Here is a 24,555-nt window from a genome sequence, read left to right as displayed (position 1 = left end):
ACAAATGATAAAATAAGTTTGGAAAAAAGTCTGTGCTTATGTAGTTCGTCACTTGTCTCCCTACTGCTTTATCAAACAATTACATACATAGGTTTGTACAAGTATCATAAATAATTGATAGATATTTACACACACTGAAGGGAGCACAGAAAAGTCTCTTTTTAAATTCCTGATTGACATTTATCTTACAAAGCAAAACTCTCAAACGCAATATCCTAACAAAAGACAATATTAATATTGGGAGGTTTGTTGTTAGAGTTCAAAGATTGTATTGATGAATAAAACTCTGTTCACTATAAAATGAAAACTCATAAAGTGAAAACAAAAATTTCTTTTATTTTAAATAAATTTTGACATAACCACCTCTCTTCACAAACATCGTGATTCTGGCTGGGTTCGAACCAAGTACCATCCTACCTGAGTCAAACACCGTAACCACTGAACCATGGCATTCAACTAAACAGAACAGTCTTTAAAATAATATGACTGGCCAGGCCACCGAATACCAGATTTGGCAAGCTTCGCCCAATAGCTACAACCGTCTACTAGACACATCAGACGGAATAAACGAACGGAAGTATGGGTCCAATTTCGCTGGGTTGTGAAACACTAACAAATTATAGAATTTCATTGCTGAGGCCATGCCCCCCCCCCCGAACAATTTTTTTTTAAGTGACGTCGCAATAAAGGCAGGCACTGCGTACACCACCATCTTTTCCTTTAAAAAAATGGTTAGTTAAAGAAATTGCCTCAGATCGCACCCGGAGCATCTCGAATCCAAATAATTTTGGGGCCCTTCAGCGGGCTCCATAATTTTATGGACACACTTTTTGGGGATCAATTCCCCCCCCCCCATATCGTGTTCTGGATCCGCCCTTGTTCAGGCTGTGTTGGAGCCATCGTGTTCGCCTGTGCCTTCCCCGTCGTCTTCACGTCTCGACGACAGTTTGCGACGGAATGTCCGACTGGAATACCTACTACGATACATGGTTTGCCGGACAATCTGAGCCATCGTGCTGCTGCCCCTGTTAAAACAAATAAAAGAACACAGGCTTGAATTTACATCTTAAAAATGTCTTAATTTGACTGTCGTGTGTCACAACTTCTTCACAATCTTATAAAAGTTAAAAAAGTCAATCACAAGTCTTCACGATCTAAAGTCAATCACAAGTACAAGTCTTCACCAATCATAAGTTAATCAAAAGTGATACAGTCTCAAGTCACAAAATATTCAAATGAAAAGTGACAGAATAATTCCTTTGCCAATGTTCACTGCCTTTTATTGGTAACGGGACTTGTCAATAGACTCGTGATGAAATAGTAAAGGAGTCGACTATTTCACTGTTTGATTCACTCGGAATGACCGACCTATTTGAACCCACCTGCGTCCGGATGGGTGTTCTCCTTCATCCATATCATCTGCCTCTGAGCGAATCTCCATCTTCTGAACGATGAGGCGAAGCAGGTTATACTGCTTATCGAGCTGACTTGTGATCTCCTTCATCCTATAAAAAAAAAATTAAAACATTTTATCAATTGAAGTGCGCGCTCGAAATGGTTTCAAAACGCCTGCGGAGTCGCCGCGAGTTTTGGGAATGTTAAACGGCTCTTTCGGGGTTAAAGGCAGGTGTTTCTGAGCGTCAGGGGGGAGGGGCATAGTACCAACTAGGGAGCCCACTACCATACAAATACAAAAATACACATGTATGGCTTTTGCCGTGGGGGGGGGGGGGGTGTCAATTGCTCGCCAAGGGAGGTCCGGCCCCACCAGCCCCCCCCCCCCCCTTTGGCGACGGGCCTGTATAGGCCTACCAGTGGGGGATCCAGGATTTTTTTATGAGGGAGGATGAGCTGTCAGTCTGAGATTTATGAAGAGAGGTTGAAGTCAACGCATTGAGCAATGTTACTTCACATGTTTTGTCTGTAAGATAATGTAAATAATTAAGACTTACCGGACGGAAAGGGGTGGTTACAGTTAATCCACGCCCTGAATCTAAGCTTGTTGACGTACCTTCGTTTCTGCTTCATGATTTCCCCATGGACCACGTTGATGTGCACGTCGGCAGCCGTCCTGAGTCGCTCTTTTGGCATGCCCTCCTCCATGCCAGCCGACTCCATGATCTTCAACCAAATCTGAGCCGGGAACAACAGAGATACATTTAAGCAATAAATGCATACACAAATTTAGAAAACCGGTAACCTACCCGTTAGAAATACTACAAAATAGTCTAGTTCACCACATGCTTATCAAGTGAAACTTGGATGTTATAGGATTCTATAGCTTGCATGATGACGTATGCCTACGTCAAAAATTAATTTCGTTTATTCCTCTCCATTTTCTACTTTTGTTTGAGGGTGAGTGGTTGCACCCCAAACCTCCTTATCTCTCTTACCCTTGTCAGAAATCTCTTCCTGCAGTGAGGTTTGACTATCAGATGATCCTTCTCTCCGTACTCCAAGATTCGCTTGGGTAGCTTGTGCTCGAGGTCCGTGTGTAACTCCACCTGCATGGCTAGGCGCTTCATGCGCGCATTGTACTGAACCTCGGCGATGTCACCTACGGCCAAACCGATCTGAAAAGGGATAAATGTGGAAAATAACCACACATTTGCAGAGTTTTCACCAAGTCATTCTCAAGACAATCACAAGGCAAGTCAAAGGGGAAGTGTAAGATTATTATAATTGCTCATGGATTAACAGTGACAACGGAAGGACTTTTCTAACAGTTCATCTGAACAGTTTGACTTGCGACTAAACTTGCGATTTGATTTGTGTCAACTTGTGATGCCTATCAGATTAAAACTATGAATAGTAAATTAATTTGATTACCTTCTGAATTGACCAGTGTATTATAACTCACTCGCAAAATGTACAGATTGCATGAAAGGCTGCAAGCATAATTTGCAAAGTATACCTCGCTACGTCAGATGCAACCCAAAAGCCTAAGAGTTCAAATCACAGCGTCTAATTTTGTCATGCTCCGTACTTTATCATCTCATTTTCCAGTTCACTCGTCGGACCCTGAACACAACCCGTCTACAAGACAGCTTTCTTGTCGATCAGTATTTCTTCAAATATATATTTTTTTACTCACCAACAAGTTCATCAGCAGAACAGGGAGCAGCAAGACGCATGTGAAGAGGAAGATGAAGGTAATTTCTGGATGAGGCATGGTGTTGGAATCACAGTCCGAGGCAGGCTCCACGAAGGAGTTGATGTAGTCTAACTCTCCCAGCATCAGAGCTGTGCATACACGGAACAATGACATAATGGGCGTGGCGTGGGCTTTGTTTGCCTGAAGAAGGAACATCAGAAAAAAATCTCATCACTCATGGAGGTATTGCTGCTACACAATTCAGAGGATCAATGATATTTGCTTAGGTCTTGTAAGTAGTGAGTTTTACAACCAACCGTTTCTTTTCAGAACCACACACCTCCCCAAAAGAGATCAAGTTCGACATGGTGTTACCGTAATCATAATTTCATACTCATGACAGAACATATCCCAGTCTAAGTGCAGAACCGTATCTCATAACCTAATTTCTCTTCTTTGAGAAAACTAAACATCCTGCAGAAACCATTTTTTAAACACAGGTATCTTCATTTCGTCTGAAATGGCGACTTTCAAAGAGGCAACCATGACTGGAACACAAAGTCACCGTATTGAACGAATTTTACAAACGCCGCCTACTTGCCACAACGCCCTAAATGAACTATTAAAGTTTCCTTAACAACACTGTGAGCACTAATGGATGCAAGAATCGATAAATTACGAATCGATTCTTACCTCTTGCGAAAGTAGCATGAAGAAGGTGAGGCCAAAGGCGATGAATAGGATGGAGAAGACGAAGAGAACCTGGACAAGGGTCCGTAGAATCTCCAGGAACATGACCACGTAAATACCGAATATGTCGAATCTGTAGAAGAAGTGATTATAGACGATAGAATCGATTCTTTTTTTTTTACGTTTTGCACTTCGGCTTGATCCTAATGTGCCAATCTGACATTCGAGTGATGTTTAGAGTATTGACATTGTTCACGTTTTTTTTGTAAAATGACATCAGATTAACGATGCAGGTATTCGTTTCTTCTGCATCCGATCTCTCCGACCCAGGTTGGAATCCCTCTGGGGTGAAAATGAAAATGGTGTTCGTACCTCTGCAAGTACAGCAGAAAGTTGAACCAGGCCAGAAAGGCAGCAACTGCACCGAAAGGCGTCTGCCAGGACAATTCGTACAAGTAGATGTCCACAAAGAACGGGCAGACATAGAGCAATGTGGAGACGTACAACACCCATTCGATGACATTGTTGGCCTCCTTGAAATATTTTTGCCTCTGTGGAATAAAGAAAGAAAGAAAAAAAGATAATGGTATACCTACATTTGTTATTTTCTTTAAAACAAAGCGATCATCAATGCTTCTTTTAAAAACACGATAACAAAACTATTGCTTGTATCATCAGTTTCGTCAAAAGAGCCAAAGAGATAGAGTTGTCGGTTCGAGATAAGTTCCTTGTTATGACTCCTAGAATGCAAAAGAGTAATAAATGTGGCTTCTCAAGTAGTCTGAATAAAAATATTGAGCTGAGTCGGCCAAAGCCGTTTTATCCTCATACAAAATATCTCACCTGATGAATCATCTGTGCTACTTCTTTTAGGATGCAGAGCCCTGCGTACCAAGCCAGGATCCACTTGCTTACTTCGTGTATCAGTGCAGGCGTCTGTTTAATGAATTACCACAAAGTAATAAGGCTCCTTACAAGACGACGAGTGAAAAAATATTTCCTATTTCAGGCCACACAGCTAGGGCAAAGGTTTAATCAAGACATCACAAGTTAATTCGCAAGTTAAGAAAGTTTGAACTCATAATCATCTATACCGTTCATCACAAATCAGATGAGGGAATAACAAGCTAAACCTATACCTCTTGAGGTTCAGCTGAATGTTCCTGGACCGCACACGAGTCGTTGGCGTGGCTGGATTTAAGGTGTTGTAGGGGAACGGTGTGCCATATGAACATAGTTAGGAACGCCAGGAAAAACAGGTAGAGAAAGATGTTTAATACGTGGTAGGTTCGCCCGTAAGCATTCCTGTTTAAAAAGAAACACGCAATAAGTGTTACGACTTAAGGGAATGCGTTATATAGGTCAGTTCAAGCAGACATTTCATTGAAGGTGTTTTTTTTTAAAGATATGACAAGTAAAAACATGAAAACATTGGGCGCCATTAAGAAAGAACAATTAAACAAATAACAAGAATCATGCTTACCATTTTAACGACAAGTAGTTAACGCACACGGGGTGTGACAGTAGTTTTATGCGGTTGAATTTTACCATTGTCTGTGGGGCGGAAATTCAGAAACCAAACAAAATTTAATGAAGGCTACGTCATGCCATTTACCTACTGACGATCCTTAAAACACTGTGTTGGTTACACATTTAAAAAAAAAAAAAAAGGGAGAGAAAAGACAACTAAACTTGGAAGTATTTATAACTGGTGATTAAAAACAATGAGTTTACGTTTAGGACCAGCAGAGGCACATACGCCGTCTTGTCATCGGTAAAATTCTGCTGCAACTGCGAACTGCATTGAAGGTACCGGAAGTCGTACGAATACTGAAAAAAAGAAAGGTAGATCAGTTGATAAATTGACTAATTGATGACTTCAAGTTACATATGTACAGAGTCATTTTAGATTCATCTTACCCCTCTGCATTGAAGTCTACCGTGATCAACTGCATTCTCGCTTCGATCAAGCACTGTCTGAAGATTAAACAAAACAAATTTAATAATTACTTAATTTTTTTGTGTGGAACAACGTTCGGCCTGTGACAAGTTTAATCTTTAAGGAAACAGAACAACTTATTAGGAAAATACTGAGTGAATGAATAGCAAAAACATCCTTATGAATATAATATTCTGATATTCAACAATAATGTCATGAAACATACAGACTCAAAACCAAAGTGGTCCGTAAAATGTACACGTAGGCCTACTCACCAGCGCCACTTCAGGCATGTGTTCCACGAGACCTAACATGTGTGGCCTCGTGTTCGAGTCAGGCATCATCACCTCATGCCACCTAGAAATAAACTCAAATTCGATACCTAAATTAAAATCATCATCAAAACGCCCCAAGCCTCGCTTTTTCACACAAAATAAACCCCTGCTATCATGTTTGCTTATTAAATACTTGTGGTAATTTGCGTGAAACTTTGGGTTCTTCTTTCACGAGATCCGTCAAACTTTGCAAGGTTCACAAGGAAAGAAACAAACTGAAATGTTTTCTGAAGCGGATCAGACTTGAAAAACACTTACATGTTAGTCAACAAACACTTCAACTTCTACTCCACATGAGCATTAGCAAAACTCTGAAGGTTTCCTGCACTTATTCTGAAAACCCTCACCTTTCATGGGCAATGATGGCCAAAGCTACGTCTTTATTATGTGCCTCTATGGTGACGTCCATGACCGTCTGATTGTTCTTGTTCCTCTTGACTTCAGCGCCGTGGTCGAGCAAGAACACGACGGCGTTGGCTTTGCCTTCTACCGCTGCTAGATGAAAAGCCGTGTTCTACATAAATCAATAATGAAAACAAATCAGCATACCAAAGTAAAACGTACACCACAGCGAAATTGTTCAGTCACTCCTCCAATATCGCTTCACAATAATTCTATTTTTATATTGGGGACACTAACTTATACGGATATAGCAGTGACGTAACTATAGCGTTCATTTTGCAGGGAATAGGGCACTAGGGACAGCCTCAATGCAGAGTGGGTTGAAGGGGAAACAACTGGGGACAGGCCTCGATAGGGGCCTCTGCCTTCCCCCATGGCCCATATGACGCCCCTCCATCAGTTACGTCACTGATGTGACGCATAGAGAAACAGTTTAAGTCTAGTACCTCGTCGTCGTCTTTCCAGTTAATCAAGTGACTGTGAACAGCGTGCAACACGTCCATCGTGTTTGTGTAGTCTTCCATCGCTGCCAGGTGCATTGGTGAGCGTCCGTTATGGTCCCTTATAATAAAAAGCGATGACAGTGATAACAAGGCATTTTAGCACCGAGAAAAGGAATTCACTTCGAAATAAACTAAGTCTGTGGCAGAAAAAAAAAGAAACGGCACTGAGCCATAATTGGAAAACAGAACTGCTTGAGGGTCAAAATCAAGAAATCACAAATATCAAATCACAAGTGAAGTCACAGGTCCATAAAAAGTATGAACAATTACAAATGAGTGTATTTTCTACAGTTTCAAACGGTGACATATGAATTGAAATGCGATTGACATCTGGACAAGCCGCGAAGACTTGATTGTACCACACACTTCAAACGAGGAGCATTGCGATGGTGACTCCCATTGACTTTGAAAGACAGACATACAAAAGGATGTTGAGAGGTCTCACTTGTGAAGCAGAGCTCCCTTGAACATGAGCAGCTTGACCACTCTATAATGACCGAACCAGGAGGCGATATGTAAGGCCGTCATCCCTTCACTATCTGTCTCATTAATGATGTTCGGCCCGATGTTGCTATCCAGAAGCTGCTTGCAGGTGTTGAACCTTCCGTACCTTAAAAAAAGGAATGGAGAGTGAGTTTAACCTCAAGGACAGAGAAAAAACAAGATCTTACAAGAAAAGCCACAAGCATTCTCTAAAGGATGTAGCAGTCTGTCCGGAGAAGGTAGAAAGGCTAGAAGATGCCTCCTTAAGTTTTCCATAAGACATCAAGTGAGTATCTCATAATAGTTCTAAACAAATGTGCAACAAAGAAGGCAGCCTTTCAACTGCAAGATTCACCAACAAACTGACCTTGCCGCAAAGTGTAGTGGTGATTGCTTGTCTTTGTTCTTGAGGTTGACCGTGGCTCCTAGCTCCATCAGACCCTGGACAGCTTTAATGCAGCCCTCTCTGGTAGCGTAGTGCATTGGGGTGCAACCAGAGCTGTCCGCATGGTTCAGGAGTATTGCTGCTTCGGGCCTCTGTGGATAACAATCGTGACTAAAATGAGGAAATAGCCCATCCTCCTCGTACTTAAATGGAACTGGAATTGCCTGTGGAGGCAAAGAGGTATACAATTTATTGAAGTTGTCCGTATTGTCTTGATTCTAATGAATAAATAGAAACCTATGAGCATTTTTTGCACTTCTCGATGGTATATGATATACAGCTAACGTAACTCTCAGTATAAAAACCTTAAAGAATTCTCTGCCCAGCATCTCCAAGGATCCCCCGTACAACACAATCAGGTGCAAGACGTTCCTGCCTTCGCAGTCGGTCACCGTGACGTCGGCTCCTCTCTCAAGGAGTAGTAGGACGGACCGCCAGCTGCTTCGCTGAGTGGCCAAGAGTAGCGGCGTCCGCTGGTTCTTGTCCTGGGCATCGATGTAACTGCCCTGAAAACCGGGTAGAAGAAGACGTCAAGAGTGGCGGATAAAAAGACATGCAGACAACATAGGCTGCAGTCCGCAGTTCTACTGTCTGCCTGCATATTTTGTTACCGATGATTCGTCTCCGATCATGATGTACCACGGTAAATTGCCACATTAAGACAGTCATTTGATTATATTTGTTCGAAATTTATTACCTGTTGCAGGAGATACTCGACGATTTCGGAATGGTCAAACATGGCAGCTCTGTGTGTACAAGATAATAAATAATAAAACAGAAAGTAACATTAATACACCTCAAAATTAGAAAATGAAAATTTAATTTTAAATCACTGATTAGTTCGACTTCCGATGACAACTAGGGCACACATTTGCCTTCCTGTCAAGTCAATCCATTCGTTTGCAGCATGCGCGAATCGAGGCTTCTGACAACAAGCTCTTGACTTGATATTTATTTTTTAAAGTCAAAGTTGGCCACATATTTCAACGCAAAGTATGCACATTAATGGTATAAACAAGAGACGCTTAGATCGAATCAAGAGGCAACCGAAGAGGATATGAGGGGAAGCCGAGAACTATACTATCACAAGGTGCTCATACCTGTGGAGAGGCAACTGTTGTTGGCAGTCTGGAACGTTGAGGGCTGTGTCCTTGTCCTTCTGCCGCGTGGACAGCATGAGTTTGACGATATCGAGGGAGCCCTGTGTGCAGGCAAGGTGGAGTGGGGTGGCCTGTTCACCCTAAAGACAAGAGAGAGATGAAAGGAATTACAACTGATTCCCTGTTCCAATCGTTCCATAGATCGATCATGCGCCTTATGCAGAACCAAATACAGCATCGTGTCTTTACTTGCACATTCAGTAAAGGGGTCATAAGCTTTAAGCCTGATAAAGGAATGCAGATGTCAAACACCAGTTTACATCACGCATTGGTCAAAATTGGTTTTCCCTGATTAAACTGTTTTAGGAACAGACGAGTAATGGTTTAGCACCAAATAGCGTAATCAAACGCTGTATGTGGAAAAGTGCGCAGAAATTGTGATACTCAATTTTAAACCGAATTATGACAATTAATTGAGTCCTTTCGATCTCACCTTGCATTTGATAACCTGTCGCACATCGATGCGAGCCCCGTACTTAAGGCACAATTTGACGGCCGCAAAGTCACCGCTATTGACGGCGCTATGAAGAGCTGTGTTCCCTTCTCTGTCGATGAACGCTAAGGCCTTATCACTGATGCTACCTTCACTATCTGTAAAAGGGGCAAAATAAGAACCATGAAGTCAAACGTTAACCAAAATTAATTGTACTCCTGCTAGGACTCTCTTCACTCCCCCCCCCAAAAAAAACAAAATTAATCCCCAAACCAAGGCTAACCCAACGCAACCCAACCCAAAGTCGACCCAACCCGACCCAAACCAACCCACACAAGTGTGTATTTGCCTAAAATCGGGGGCCCCCTATTGTCCCTCTTTCGTTTGTACTTGAACTTTTTAGGAAGACATCCCATATGTTTTGTACACGAATCCAAGTTGGGGACCTCTCGGGAATTGGGGACCCTATTGTCATCTATCTTTTGTTCAACGTCGCCTATTAAATGCAAAAACAGACCCCCCCCCCAGCACAACCCAACCCAACTCCACCCATTCCAACGTATCCCACCTGCACTCACAGAATGAAATCAGAAGATCGAGGACTCCAGCCGAACCGTGCGTAGCTGCAGCATGCATGGCGTGTACGTCGTTGTTATCTCTAACACACGGATTCATGTTTGGCGTACCGAGCTGCATAATGAAATAACATTCAGAAGTTTAACTCTCGAAATGTAACTATTCGGAGGTCAATATGGGTAATTCTGCAGGTTGTGGGTTCAAGTCCAGCCTGGGTAAGGCACTTTGTCACTCATTGCTTTTCCCCACTCAAAAGAGAGTGGGTATACCTGTGAGGGTAGAGATGGTCATGTGTTTGATTTAGCTGATTGCACTGATATGGTAGCATTGAGCTGTATACTTAAGTAGGTAACTGAGATGATCTTGAAATGTTTTTATTGGCCCGGTAATATTGTCCCACGCCACGATGACCTGGTTGGTTGATGTGCGCGGAGCAACATGGAGCCTTTTCTATCAATCTGTTTTCTCCTCAGTCGCACATATTTATCTCTTATTGATACTAAAATGACTTCATAGAAACATAGAACAACAGCTTGTCACCATGGAAACATGTAGAAATTAATACCTTTGAAAAGATACGGGAAAGACATGCAAACTAAGATGTTAAGACAGCTAAATCTTCATGAATCTCTGATCTGTCTATTTCATTAAGAAGAAAACAAGTCCTTAAAAATTATGCGTTCTTAAAACTTGCAAAGGTCATGAAGACAGAAGACGAAGCTATATAAGAATGCACGTTTACAACTTACAAGTATCTTCGCGACCTCGGTGTTGTCTTTAATGGCGCCAAAATGAAGAGCAGTTTGACCAAGATCCCCCTGGTAATTCACATCTATGTCTGGCCGCTTTACCAAAGCCTGAAATATAGCCATTGAATCATTACACGGTCAATGTGACGTACTGCTTATTGCGGAAAAGTACTGAGCCCAATGCAAAACATTTTCTTAATGAGGAAAATCTTTCGTGTGGTGTTATCTTTCGTGTGGCAATCTAAGGTCAAATGCATTGATTCTAAGCCTCGGTTTTGCTCTAACATGACACTTCACGCGAAGAACTGACGGATCAAAACGTATCATTAATGCCCCCCCCCCCCCAACGTCACAACGCCCTGTACACGTTTTGCATATACACCAAATTTCGTGACGTCATTCCCAATGAAAACATGTTTTTTTGCTCTCTGCGCTGCCACTCAATTTTGACGGACAAATTAAGATCATGACGTCAAACAAAATTAAACTTATTCCTCACCTCGAGAGCCTTTGTTTTATTGCGGTCTGCAGCTAGGTGGATAGGCGCCATGTTGTTATTGTTGAATCGTGTGCTGCAGGCGCCATGGTCTAGGAGAAAGTTGATGGCCTCTGGGTGTTCGTGCTCAACGGCCAGATGGAGCGGCGTGTTGCCTGTAGCATCGGTCATGTTGATATCTGCAGAGAAACACACAGAAAATAGTCACCAGTCAAACGAAAATGAGTGGAAATATCGAATTGTCATCTAATCGGCCTAGTCTTATGAATGATAGATTTGGATGAGAAATTCGTGGGCATGCCGTAAAATGCCAGGGCCAGAATCATTCTTTTTTTCTTACAAATTTCAGGCAAAACAAAAACGTGAAAAAAATAATTAAATATTAATATTATGGAATTTTCAGCTTGGGAACTCATTTATTTATCAACATGGTTTTTCTGATTGCATGCCGGAAAAGACTACAGCAATGCAATTAATACTTCAATTTTCTAAAACTGAATGCTATCCTTCAGCTTAAACTCCAATCATACATGAAAACATTAAAAATGATAGGCCCCTAACCCACAGCTAGTAAACGTTAATCAAACGACTTCATATCAATCATCCTAACGTTACAATATATTTGCTAGGCAAATTTAACTTGGAACGAGGCGGTTTTTTTTTCAATCTAGTTTCATCAGTATTCAGTCCAAGTATTAAATCTATCCCTGTATGGCAGCAGATGCAAAGACTTGGCAGACGCGGGGTTTTGAATGAATAAACAATATGGCGTCATGCAATCGATTTCGATATTAAGATAAATGAAGGTCAATCCATTTGAATTCATGTTGCTATGGGGTACAGAGCCAAACTTGAAGCTCACTAAACAAGACGTGAGGTAAACAGCTGCCTTCTAATCTGCTTTCCCGCGCAGGAAATGATCCAAACTTCGTCTGATTTGTTGGAAATCAATGCAAAGAAAAGACACGCGATGGCCTAACAATAACGAGTGAGCAGTAACCTTGGCTTGTGAACTTGAACGTGTAGTGACTTCATACAAGCCATGTCGATGATTGATCAAAGCAGATGAAGAACCCGCGCTTTTCAGAGTTCTTAGAATAGTTAGCCTTAGCAGGGACAATTGTCGGAACTCAACAAATTAAACTACATGTCTGTAAGTATCATTTGCAAGTACACTGAAAGGCATCTATTGACATTCAAAAGACGTCTTACCTGGAGTAAAATTTAATATATGATGTGCTTCCAGAATTTAGAATAAGCCTAAATTGGCAACGTGAAAAATAGCCGGAGTACAGTATCTAAAAGCTCAATATTATAGCAGGTGACAGAGCAATATTTATCGTGAGACCAACTTTGGTGGTTTTTAGGAAAATAAATAGACGACGAAGTCGTTCAACGTTTGTCCAGTCTCGATCCTGACTCGTCAAGTTCACAGTTTGTTATTGATACCGGTTGTAGCTACTTTATGCAATGTCTGTGGACACCTTTGAAATTATAGGTCTAATTCTGTGTCATGTAAAACCTTGTTGATTTTCATCACTTGTTTTGTCCAAAACAAATTACAGTATGAATTCGAAGACTGATACCTAAACCTACCCTCGTCTAGCTGCAGGATAAACTCCATGATATTGATTCTGTTACGGGTGGCGGCGTGATGCAACGCCCCGGCCCCTTGCTTGTCTCGAAACGCCAGCCTCTTAGGGTCGGCGTTGTAGACCCGCACAAACTCATCGTACTTGCCAAGAGCTGCCATCTTTGAATCAAACACAATGCAATCAAAAGAAGGCAAAATCATCGATTGCAACAAGTGATTATTGCTCAATCTGACGATCGATCATAACAAAGTACAATAATTCCCGATAATGCAGTGATTGATACATAGATTATTGATTATTTGTTATTCTTATTACTGATAAGCAGCCCAATTAGATGTCCAGCATTTGAGACAAAAAACAAGGGGGACAGTCAATGATATGCAATGCTATCAGTGAGATAACAACCAAATGAACCAATGATGACCGATAAATGGATAGATTATTGATTATTGTTCAATCCTTTCATTGATCAACGATTGCTCGCACTCCTCCTTAGGTAACCCACCTGGCACTCATATTCCTCGTCGTCAGATTCACCGACATGTAAGTCATAGGTATCCCATTTGTCTTTGCTCAGATTACGTCTTGGTAGCGGTCTGAGCATGAGTTGCACTTCTTCATGTGTGGCCAGCTTTTTCGAGCGACCAAAGCTGCTTTTGCTCGATAGTCTTCGGAGCGAGTTCATGTTGTTTCTACATGTATCTCCTGAATCGGAATACTCGACTTATGCCTTCAACCGATTCCCTATAGGCGTATCTATAGGCCCAATCTGTTACGGTGCGGTGTACCGATTATTGATGGTAAGCTTCAGGTCATCCATTACAGAAATTGTTCTCTGATTAATTCACAAGCTAAAGTCGGCAACATCAGGCTGTTTATAACCGATGTCAGAACATCGAGAGATCGCTGTTCAGGGTAACTATCAATCTCTCTAAACACTCGAGTATTCCCGTCACTACGGTGACCGTGCACGATGACACGGCTCGTTTTCTCGTGATAAGATAAGTCGAACTGGGGAGAATGTTTGCATTATCCATCAACTCTAAAATGTACAAGAAGATACAGGTATACCTTAATGTTGTTTGCTCTTACTTAGTGCAGTGCATCGTTCTAGTTCGTTTTGAAGCGTAAAATAAAGATAAAACGATGACTCGTCAGGCCAGAGTGGCGTCTAAGTTGCATTTTGATGCGGGTATATAATGATAACGTCCGATGAAAATGATGATAGTAATAATAAATTGCAGAAAGATTAGGCCTTTTATGATCTATTTAAGGCCCAATGATATCATTTAAATTACGCACTTGTTTATTTAAAGAACAACTAAACTCGACCGGAAATGATGATGAAAATTCAGCCCTTCCGATATCATACTGTACTGTATCTACTGTACTAATGTTGAAATTAATTATTTCGTTCATTTATAGCAAAAGTACTTCAAGTAAAAGCATATTTTTATTACTTCATTAAAGACAGTACTTCTTTGTTATAACACTGCCGAGTCATGATCTAAGCGTATTTCGTTCTCAATTCTGAGTATGTGTATTGCGAACAAAATACAAACATAACTAATTAACAGCACTTTGCTCAACGTCACGCTCAATAACGGTATACATGCAGGCATAAGGTGGAATTCTGAGCACTAATCGACCAAGACAGAATTATAATGAGCATAAAATGATGCACATTTCCAGCATCGCTCAACAGGTTGATCCCCACTGATTAACCTTCCGATTCTAGAAAACAATCATTTAAAACAAGCGAAGCTCATTGCCGTCTTTTTCTTGTTCCACTTGCACTCGATTTCGTTATCAGAGAACGCCTACCAAAGAGACCATGACAACTAACCACTGCGGGATGCCATTACATTAGGGCCTTAAGGGGTGGATTATAATAATGCTACCCTGGCAACATGCATGCAATGGCTGCTTATCGATCCATCTGGTTGGAAGCTTTTAAGGTATCAGGGAATTTAATCAACATTTTTCTATGGATGGGTAATAACAGGCTTATTTAGGAAATGCACCCAGGTACAAAGATGTGCTTAGTTACGGTAATTGTCCATTTACACCAAACTGAGCCCATTTTACAAATGAAATGTTCCCCATATCGCGTTTTGGACATAAACTCTTGAAATTCAAACAGGTTCATTTGTGTGTGTGTATAAAGACCTTTAAAATTGTCGAAATATGTTTGATATCGGCAAAGGGTCAAACCCAACGCCTAAATTACCAAGGCTACATTTGACTCCTGACTGGACATGACTGGACAAAATGAGCTTTTCTAATACATTGTACTGAATAATGTGGAACAATGGTAAGAGAACAATTTCAGAATAAATATTGGATCGCTATATGGCCTCTGGCATGACGCAGTAGAAAAAGGCGAGAGAGAAAAAGGTCAGCGATAACACAATTTTTCTTCGCCAGAAGAAGAATGACTTTGCACTATCTAATATATATTTTGATGGTATACAAGTTGATTAGTGTCTTTGATTTGACATGTTTGGTATACCCTGCAATAAATGCGGGTCAATTAAACACTCCAGCAATCGCATATCTCCTCGCAACCTCTCGCTGGAATGGTTCCAACCGCTAAGCAAAGTGGCCATAATTGATGGGACCGGAAGTGGTGTTTTCACAGCGGAAGCTTCACTGCCCTCCCGGTGAATTAACGACAGTGACAACGCAATACCGAGTTTCACGGCATCAATAGTCACAGAGCACAGTTATTATACCTTTTTAACCAAGTTGGACTTGATTCAGCACATGCATGATGGTGAATCTGTAGGGTGAATCCACTTGATAACTCACGAAAAGCAATTATAAGCATGATCATGTCGTGCACATACTGCCCTCCATTACTTCTCATTTAGCGGCAAGGATTGTGGCAGCAATGATTTAGCACGGAAAACTCGTTTTGATTTAATTTTAAACTCGGACAGCACATGGCAAAATTTGCCGTATCAATTCAAGCTCTTACAAAAGAGCTGTATAATAGCGCGGTCTAAAACCACGTAGGGCCTACTTGAAGTTTTATCCGGATCGGGTATATTAAAAGTCCATTAGACCACGTCAATACAGACGTCAATACACAATGTGCATCTTTATTTTGACCTAAAAGCTTTTCTCTTACGGTAGCAATCCCAAGTGTGCCGTACGATAGTCGGTGATGGAATTATTGCACAGGCTGGAAAGTCAGGGGGGGGGTTGGGAGGGAGGAGCATTATAATTTTGCGAATAGAAAGACGCCTTTGGTAACTTCCTCCCTTTCTTCAAAAAGATCATATATCATCATTTTTGTAAAAATCTAAACAAATTAGAAAAGTTAATGTATTTTTTAAAGTGTATATTCACCATTATTCAAAAGATCTGGCAGGTTAATTGAAGAAGGCAGTGCGATTTCGTTAGGCGTCATCTGGAATAGATGCGTTTGGTGATATGATGTGGCCCACAACGGAATACTTGATGACAACAATATATCAAATTGAACACCAATTAATAGGGTTGAAACATAACAATCTGGAAAATCTACAACTAATTTAGGGCATGCACAGAACGTCTTTAAACGAAATCGTTGGTTAACATGCTGTGCTTGTAATTAGCTACAGTTTGTTGTTTTACCTGCAGTTCTATAGGTGTGCTTGGTGTATTTACATGATGGAATCACTATTTTGTATTTGATATAACTAACTTACTTGGTGTATTTACATGATGAAATCACTATTTGTGTTTGATATAACTTACTTACTTGGTGTATTTACATGATGGAATCACTATTTGTGTTTGGTATAACTTACTTCTTGCTGTATTTACATGATGGAATCACTATTTGTGTTTGGTATAACTTACTTCTTGGTGTATTTACATGATGGAATCACTATTTGTGTTTGGTATAATTTACTACTTGGTGTATTTTAATGGAGTCATTATTTGTGTTTGGTATAACTTACTTACTTGGTGTATTTACATGATGGAATCACTATCTGTGTTTGGTATAACTTAGGCCTACTTCTTGGTGTATTTATAAGTGATGGAATCACTATTTGTGTTTGGTATAATTTACTACTTAGTGTATTTTAATGGAGTCATTATTTGTGTTTGGTATAACCTACTTACTTGGTGTATTTATTTGATGGAATCACTATTTGTGTTTGGTAAACTTACTTACTTGGAGTATTTATATTATTGAATCATTTGTGTTTGGTATAACTTACCCTTAAAATGCGATAGGGGCTATCGGCGATGGAACACACCCCAATCGTCTCTTCCTCCGTGACCGGTGTGCGGTCCCCTTTGTCCTTTCCCTGGCCCCTCCCAAGATGGTTCATCTTGGTCCCTTCTCCGGCACTGCCGTTACTGGTCGGTATGTACGTCAGTCCCATGTTACGGCCGAAACGTAGCAGGGCTGAGATGGTGCGAACCCGCGGCACCGGCGTACGCTCGTCGCCCTCCATTACAGTGTTATCGACTTCAACCGTCAAAAAAGTATCAGCGCGTATAATGATCCTTTTAATCAGTTGTTCGTATCAGTCACTGTATACTTTCCAATCAGTCAACGGCTGCATCTGATGAAATAAGGAAACAAGACTGCATTATTTCGATTGCAATATCAGTCCATTTTCCGTATACAAGGCGAACGTGCAGTGAATGCAAACTGAGTAATTTTGGTAACCACTTCATTCTGATGACAAGATTCAAATGAGCGTTCTGCATCGTGCACGCAGAATTGTGCCACTGCGATTCTGCTCCGTGGAGCATATTGTGCGGGGTTAATTCAATCCACAGTAAGGCCGATAGCAACAGCTGAACAGCTGACGTTTTCACATTTGCACTTTACATGTTTTTCTAAACTTCATACACGCGTTGCGCAATATTTTGTTTGGAGTACAAGAAATGTTTCCACAGTAAACGTCAGAGAAGCCCTTAAAACTGGTGCGCAAACAAACTCCAGCCATAATGCTCAGTTCAAAAGACGTCATGATGACGTCACCAAAGGCCACATTTTTGGACAGTTCTTTGTACCAGGTTTCGTCTTTATGCCTTGAACTGTTTAGAAGAATTCCATCTGTGTAAATACTGAGGTCACCTTTGTTCGTTTGCTCTTGCCATTGACTACAACTACATACAATATTTGTGTTCTAGTTAAGTTCTGCGAGTTCTGCAGGATGCGAATTTTCCCGTGTTTTTCTCCAAAAAGGGTTTTTCACGGGCTGTTCGCCCCTCCCGTAATCAGCGAATGTATAGAAATATACATGTATATTTAACTGATGTCGCAAGAAATTTCCAAATTCGTCGTGTAAACTTAAATCACCTTAGCAATGTCGTTTCCAACTGTATATGTTTCTTTGTAATGTTGTACAATATTTAAAATAATAATCTCGTATGCTTTTATTTTATTTCATTGTATTGTATTTGTAATGTATTGTATTTGTACATGTGTGTATAAACATTAGTAGCGTATGCAGGACCCCAATGAAAACCAGTTTTAAGCTGTTTGGACATACCCTTGGTAAAGAGGTGTAATAAATAAATAAATTAATGTAATTATGCTAGACATAACCTTATTCTTTTAAGTGCATTTCTGGTACGGTGCTGCACATAAAACGTATAGCTACTCAAAAATAGAAACAGAATCAGTAGACTTCAATATGGAGTTTGACGGAACCTCTAACGTCCTTGGAGTACATGCAAACGTATGCTAATCATCTAAAAATAAATGTTTTATGGCGTTTTTTGGTTTTCTGCTCTCATGAACAAACACAAGAATAGTTCGTGGCTACACTGTACGAAATAATAATTGTATTATAAATTAACTTTTACCGCAAGACGTAGTGTGACCTCATGACGACGTCATCTTATATCCAGTTATAATTGGTTTTAGTATTTTCGTCATCATGACGTCAGAGTAATATGCACTATGGATCAGGGTCGATGTTGGTTCGACGTTTATACCACAAACCGTTTAGAAGAAAACCCGCGGAGAATTATCCGGAAAGAAAAAGAGAGATCACCCAATCAGAAGTGAACTGCATGCTTTTGGATTGAATTTAACGTGCTATCGATCCAAACGCTCGAGGTTACACCTAAAACTCGGTCAGAGAAACCCTTGTTTCTTCTGTTGTTTTTGAGCCAAAATACGGCTGAGAAAAGTCGGCAGATAACTGGAAACTGGCCATGCACAGTACACGTTCAATTACAGACCAATTATAAACAGGTGCCTTGATTCTGAACATCGGGCAGGCAGCACGCACTTTTAGTCAAGAGCAAACAATGCCATAAAAAATTATGTTGGTCAGTGTTCTATTTATTAACACGGAAAGCAGACAAAAATTGATATATTAGACAATGCAGTGCCCTCAGCATAAAATAGGATATTCAAAATGGGACAAAATCAGCAGTTTTAGAATGCGCGATAAATTGATCACATTTTCCACAACAAAGCCCGCATGTTGCGTTCTTTTCTCAATCTGGAACATGCATTTATTCAAGTCCATTTAAGTTATCCGTCGCTATGCGGGACTACCACACTCTATCCTAAAAGTGCTTCGATCGCCAGCTGCACTCGTAATTACACACAGCTAGAATTCTTTGTACTTGTCGATCAATTTATAATTGAAATCATCGAAAGAAAGCCCTTGTAGAATAATGGATTGCATTGAATAGAGGTTTAACTAAAAATTAGTTGCACAAAGAATCGTTAATTGTGCTGCACGCATAATACTGCAACTTGGGGAGTTGAAAAATTGCCCTCCAAACAGAGAATTGCTTTTGCAATCGTACCAGATTCTAGAATAAGGCACAATAATAAGATCTTTGTGTTCCTATATTGTCCAATAATTATTAGAGTACAATAATTGCTGGAATGTTTAAAATAATAATGATTATTTTATCAATCCATCGTTGATTATGGATACAAACATTCAGCTTTTCTTGAAAATGACAGCAAACCAGGTGTCATGATTTCACAGGATGATTGAGACTATTAACTTACCTTCAAGTAAGTTTTTTTGACATTAATTTGGTAGTTTTTTATGTTTGCATAATGTTGTATATCACCTTTAAATGAGTGTTTTAGGGTGATTCAAATTGGAGGTTGGAAGGGTTAAGCTGCAGCTGCTTCAAGCTAGCTGGAAGTTTCCCTTCTGTCTTGCTGCAGAAGTCAACCAAGCGATAAAATACCGGTAGCTCATGGAATCACAATTAAGTAACAGCCAATACATGGCATTCACACTTACTAAGGCCGTGACGTCATGAACTTGAGTAATTGACAATGAATAGCCATAGGTCCTGACCGGAACGAAACATTAAGAACTCCATTTTTCTTTTTGTATATTTCAGGTTAATCCAGTCAGTTAGCAGTTTGCAGTAGTTTTATTCATTTTCATAGTATGATGAAAGGTAGACAAAATATCACTGTCCAACGGTTGGCTCCAGACAAATCATAAATGAAATTATCATATTTTAGAGTCGTTTGTTTGCACGTATGGCCGAACAATCTGCTTGAACTGTATCATTTTGCACCATGTCAGTGTGTGGCACATATCGTAATTTATTATGGCCACATGATCGCACAGGAGAGTAATTACCCACAGTGTGTGGCAGTTGGTGGACTATCCGCTACCAATTCCTGGATATTAAATGGACCTTCGAATAGAAATGATTACAATTTTCCATGCTTTGACTCCTTTGATATATTACATGCAGCTTCATCTAGAGCATTTTGCAATTCGTGGAACTCATTTTCGTCTAATGACTGTAGTGAGTCGTGCAGAGTGCTTCATCCTGTTTTAATGAACTTTTCTCAGGGTACGCCACCTTAAAAATCAAAGCGAGCAAGTAAAGGAAACAAAACATGGTGGCGTAACACGGTGTGTGCGGTGAACGGCAATTTTAGAAATGGATATAGCTCAAATTCCCTCGAAACATCAATCCGTATTCTAGGTAGTTTATGTCTCATTACATTTTGGAGAACGACCTTATAATATATAACAGCGGTTAAATTCATTCGCCGCACACACCGTATACGCCGCCATGTTTGTAATTGTTATTTGCCTCGCTTTGATTTTCAAGATGGCGTACCCTGAGAAAGGTTTATGGTTAAAGGATGACTCATTTCACCCTTAAGAGCTATCAAAAACATTTAACAACAGTTTCGATTTAACTTCGTATTTGGGGTTTATAAATGATGATTATGCTGAATTTACTTTTCGGTGGGAAAATAAATACCCGGTTACGATGCATATTGTTTGCTGCAAGAATTGTATATTTTATATCGATAACTAGTCAGGAAAAATGTGTGCATTTTCAGCTATCCGTACAGTTGCGGGCATGCGCAGTTCTGCTGGTAAAAAAAAAGTTCTGTTGCAAATTTCATCCCGTAAACTATATATGAAACATATATAATACGCGAAAAAATATGAACAAACACCCGGAAGTGCCCTTGCAAATGGCTAAACATCTTTTACGATGCATCTTTATTTTGACCTTGAAAACTAAAAGCCTTGAAAGAGCCTTCCAAACTAATGCAATTTGTAGACGTCAAGTGCAAAGTTGGATACTAATTCCTATGAAGGTGAGTTTTGTTCTTAGTATTAATGCGCTGGCGGCCAAACATTAATGGTCTCCTGTGTGAAACATAAAATAGCCTCCTTGTACACCAGCTGTGGAATTAATAATACACTAAGTCTGTAAATTGATGCATCGTGTGTGACGATCGCATGGTCACTTTGCTAATTTCATTAGCATCGTAATGCACCAGTGCTGCTCATTGCGGTTGGGATAAAAGCCGAGAAAGGCAATTCTCTCGTTATAATTGTGACTTTAAAATACTCGGTAACTGCGTGGGGTCCCGTTTCCAGTTCCCCCTATGCCCGAGGAAAAATGCTGTGAAACTGCAAGTTGTAAAACGCAGAAAAGATGTGCCTCCCCGTAACAATTCCAGGAAGAAGCAATTGCATTGCAATAAACTGCTTCATTGTGCAAAGGTAGTCACGATTTGGTCACATAAATTATTCACTACAAGCGCTTCGTTTGAGAAGGTGTAGCATTAAGAATCCAAGCCACATATCAAATGTAGCGTTACAAATTGATCTTCATTTACCTCAGGGCTTTAATGGAAGACTGCACATTTAGATATGTTCAATTAATTTAAAGGTAAAGGCAATCACGTATCTGCTTAAGGAAATGAATACAGCCTACACTTGGGTTGTCGTCCCTCGAGCAAAATACGGGAGGGGAAATGGCGGATCCTTGGAATGGGATTAATGGATGGTAAGGGTAACCCAAGGGCGGGGGATGGAGTAGGATGGCATCAGATTAATTGGTGATAAGATTACAGCTTGTATGTCGTTAATGTACTTCAAAGCCAAAAAACTAAAATACAATGTTTATACAATAACAGATAAAATGAATGTTCTGTTCCTCGTCCTGCTGATAAAAGCACACTTCTTAGTCTGATTTAATACTCACAGTAACACCATCATGTACCACGAGACAACATTGTATCCCAAGTTTTAAGATCCGAGGCGGTATGTTAATTCATCCGGTAGTGTTTAGTGTCAGGTAAAAGTGTGAGTGAAGACAATATTTCTGCACCTGTCAGATGCCGGATCATATGGCACCCGGGAGTTTCATGATACATGGGTTCAAAACTAAGGGCATAAATAATGTTGAAAAGAGCTTGACGTTAACTTCGGAGGAGGAGGAGGACGACTCGACGCGGCGTCGTCCGATTCTGCCTGATACTAACCAGCAAGACATCAGAGGTCACGTGGTCGATAATTAATTCTCATGGTCACTACTCTTACACGCTGTACTTTTGATAATGACTTTAGTGACCGAGGCATTTAACAATTTGACCCTTTCAGCCAGTACACTAATGGGGAGTTTCCTAGCGGGACGCAGGCCGTGGCCGGTAAAATACAATTTTCGCGAAGATACTGGTCGTTAATTTCCTCCTGATAATATTTAAGTTCGTTGATGGGTTGAAGAACTGCACGATTTGTTTTTTATTATTTTCATTTGATCGCTTTGAAATAATTATATCAAAGATATGCAGTTTTTCTCTATGTGCTAGTGTTAAGAGTTGGCGTGAAAATTATTATTCGTGTGAAAACCATAAATATGTCAAGTATAATCCAGGAAAACGGTGAACCAAATGAAAGGAGTTCTCAATGAGACAACGTCTTAGAAATACTCATTATTTACAATGTTACAATTAGTATGTCAGGCACTTTCCTAAAACTACGAAAGCCCGTTAGTGCCACCACTTTTTTTCCGAGAGCAGTTGTTTTCATTTCGAGTGCAGTATTTTTTTTCGTCGGAGAACTTATGTTTTCCCCAGAGCAGTAGTTATAAATAATTACTCTGGATAAAAATTGCTCTCGAAAAAAAATAGTGCTCTTGAAAAAAACCGCTCTGTTTTCGCAAAAAAAGTGGTGGCACTACCGGTCTTTCGTATGAAAGCGAAATGTCTCAACACTTTTCCAAGTCGTTTTATAAAATATTCTTTAACAGTAAACAAATATAAAAAAAATCTTGTTTTGTATGTTTGTATGTTTCCGTAAATATTTGGTGTAAAAAACAGTGCGGTAGGTCTACAAAAAAATGAAGTACACAAAATACAGTACAAATAATGTTGGAAAACCGAGACTTATCCGTATTTTTGTGGTTCATTATGATAATTGCCCAAACCAATTTCAATATTCCTACCTGTGCCTGTGAAAAGTTCGGTCAGATATCAGCCCAATGTACGGCCTGACGTCTCCTCAATAATAATGCGATGTTCAAATTACAATCCACGTGTGGAACTCATCGATACTTTTCGGCGGAAACACTAATGAAAACGACTTCGATAACGGCTCTTCAAACGACTGTATTGAAGAGAAGCAATAACGTGTTGCGTGGAGAAACGATCACAGTAGCGGTAGCCGGACTCCCATCGTTGTTTACCTTTCGTGTTTAAACGGTCGAGCGATTTGGCGTTCAGTTTTAAACGTTCATAGCAGTTGTTGTTTACATCATCATGAAATCTGCCAATGGCGCCATTTCAGATCCGAGGAACTCAGTGGACGTTAGACCCGTCCATCACTGTTAAGCTCACCAACTCAAACCTGCTGATACCCAAATTGCATCCTTGTCAAATGACCAATACTTCTACAAAACTGTCCAGTGTGACTTTACAGAAGAATGTTACCAGACACTGGTTTTAAACAACTGCTCAATTCAATTCCCATTACCACGAAATCCAGTGGCGGCTCCGCGCTTATGATCATGCGTTCAGCTTCTGAGCACCCGCCTCACTCGATGCACATGGGTCGAGGAAAATGCAAATGCATATAACGGCTGGATTAATGCAATGGGTTAATTCTAGTTGACTGCAGTCGATTCCCGTCCAATCATGAGACAGGTGCAATGATAATGGTACATAGATTTAACAGCTCAGGCTTGTAGGTGGTCGCGGAGCATCCATTAATACAAGTGGATATCATTGACGATAATGGAGCCGTGTTTACAGATCACTTCTGGGAGTGACTTAGGGTGGGGCTTTTGGGACGGGAGGGGGCGGGGACGATGTCTACCTCACAAACTTTGAATACAATCTGCATGGTGTCTTTAACCATATATGGAAAAGAACACTAACACGTGACTTGTCAT

At 40.4% G+C, this 24,555-nt stretch overlaps 1 protein-coding gene across 2 annotated transcripts; it reads right to left on the bottom strand.

Moving 5' to 3' along the window:
- Positions 1 to 849: 849 nt before the first annotated feature.
- LOC119729301 (transient receptor potential cation channel subfamily A member 1-like) lies at positions 850 to 24,454 on the bottom strand. 2 transcript variants are annotated; one of them, XM_038201922.1, is made up of 27 exons: positions 23,611 to 24,454; positions 17,115 to 17,465; positions 12,902 to 13,058; positions 11,309 to 11,484; positions 10,810 to 10,917; positions 10,063 to 10,174; positions 9,485 to 9,642; positions 8,992 to 9,131; positions 8,589 to 8,637; positions 8,197 to 8,397; positions 7,814 to 7,983; positions 7,409 to 7,573; positions 6,907 to 7,021; positions 6,406 to 6,572; positions 5,999 to 6,080; positions 5,705 to 5,761; positions 5,519 to 5,614; positions 5,268 to 5,338; positions 4,924 to 5,089; positions 4,628 to 4,720; positions 4,157 to 4,335; positions 3,788 to 3,917; positions 3,095 to 3,295; positions 2,394 to 2,573; positions 2,012 to 2,133; positions 1,383 to 1,505; positions 881 to 1,025 (listed from the first exon to the last, which is right to left on the bottom strand). In XM_038201922.1, exons 2-27 carry the CDS (start codon positions 17,352 to 17,354, stop codon positions 881 to 883), a joined length of 3,603 nt encoding a protein of 1,200 aa, XP_038057850.1. In that variant the 5' UTR covers positions 17,355 to 17,465; positions 23,611 to 24,454. The 2 variants fall into 2 exon arrangements, with proteins under 2 accessions (XP_038057851.1, XP_038057850.1); XM_038201923.1 differs by lacking the exon at positions 23,611 to 24,454 and having other exon boundaries at positions 850 to 1,025; positions 17,115 to 17,354.
- Between the last annotated feature and the right edge of the window lie 101 nt (positions 24,455 to 24,555).

This window comes from Patiria miniata, unplaced genomic scaffold, assembly GCF_015706575.1.
Source record: "Patiria miniata isolate m_02_andy unplaced genomic scaffold, ASM1570657v1 HiC_scaffold_20, whole genome shotgun sequence".
NCBI lineage: Eukaryota > Metazoa > Echinodermata > Asteroidea > Valvatida > Asterinidae > Patiria > Patiria miniata.
The sequence above is the reverse complement of the archived record's forward strand: the minus strand, read 5'-3'. Positions and strand labels throughout refer to the sequence as shown.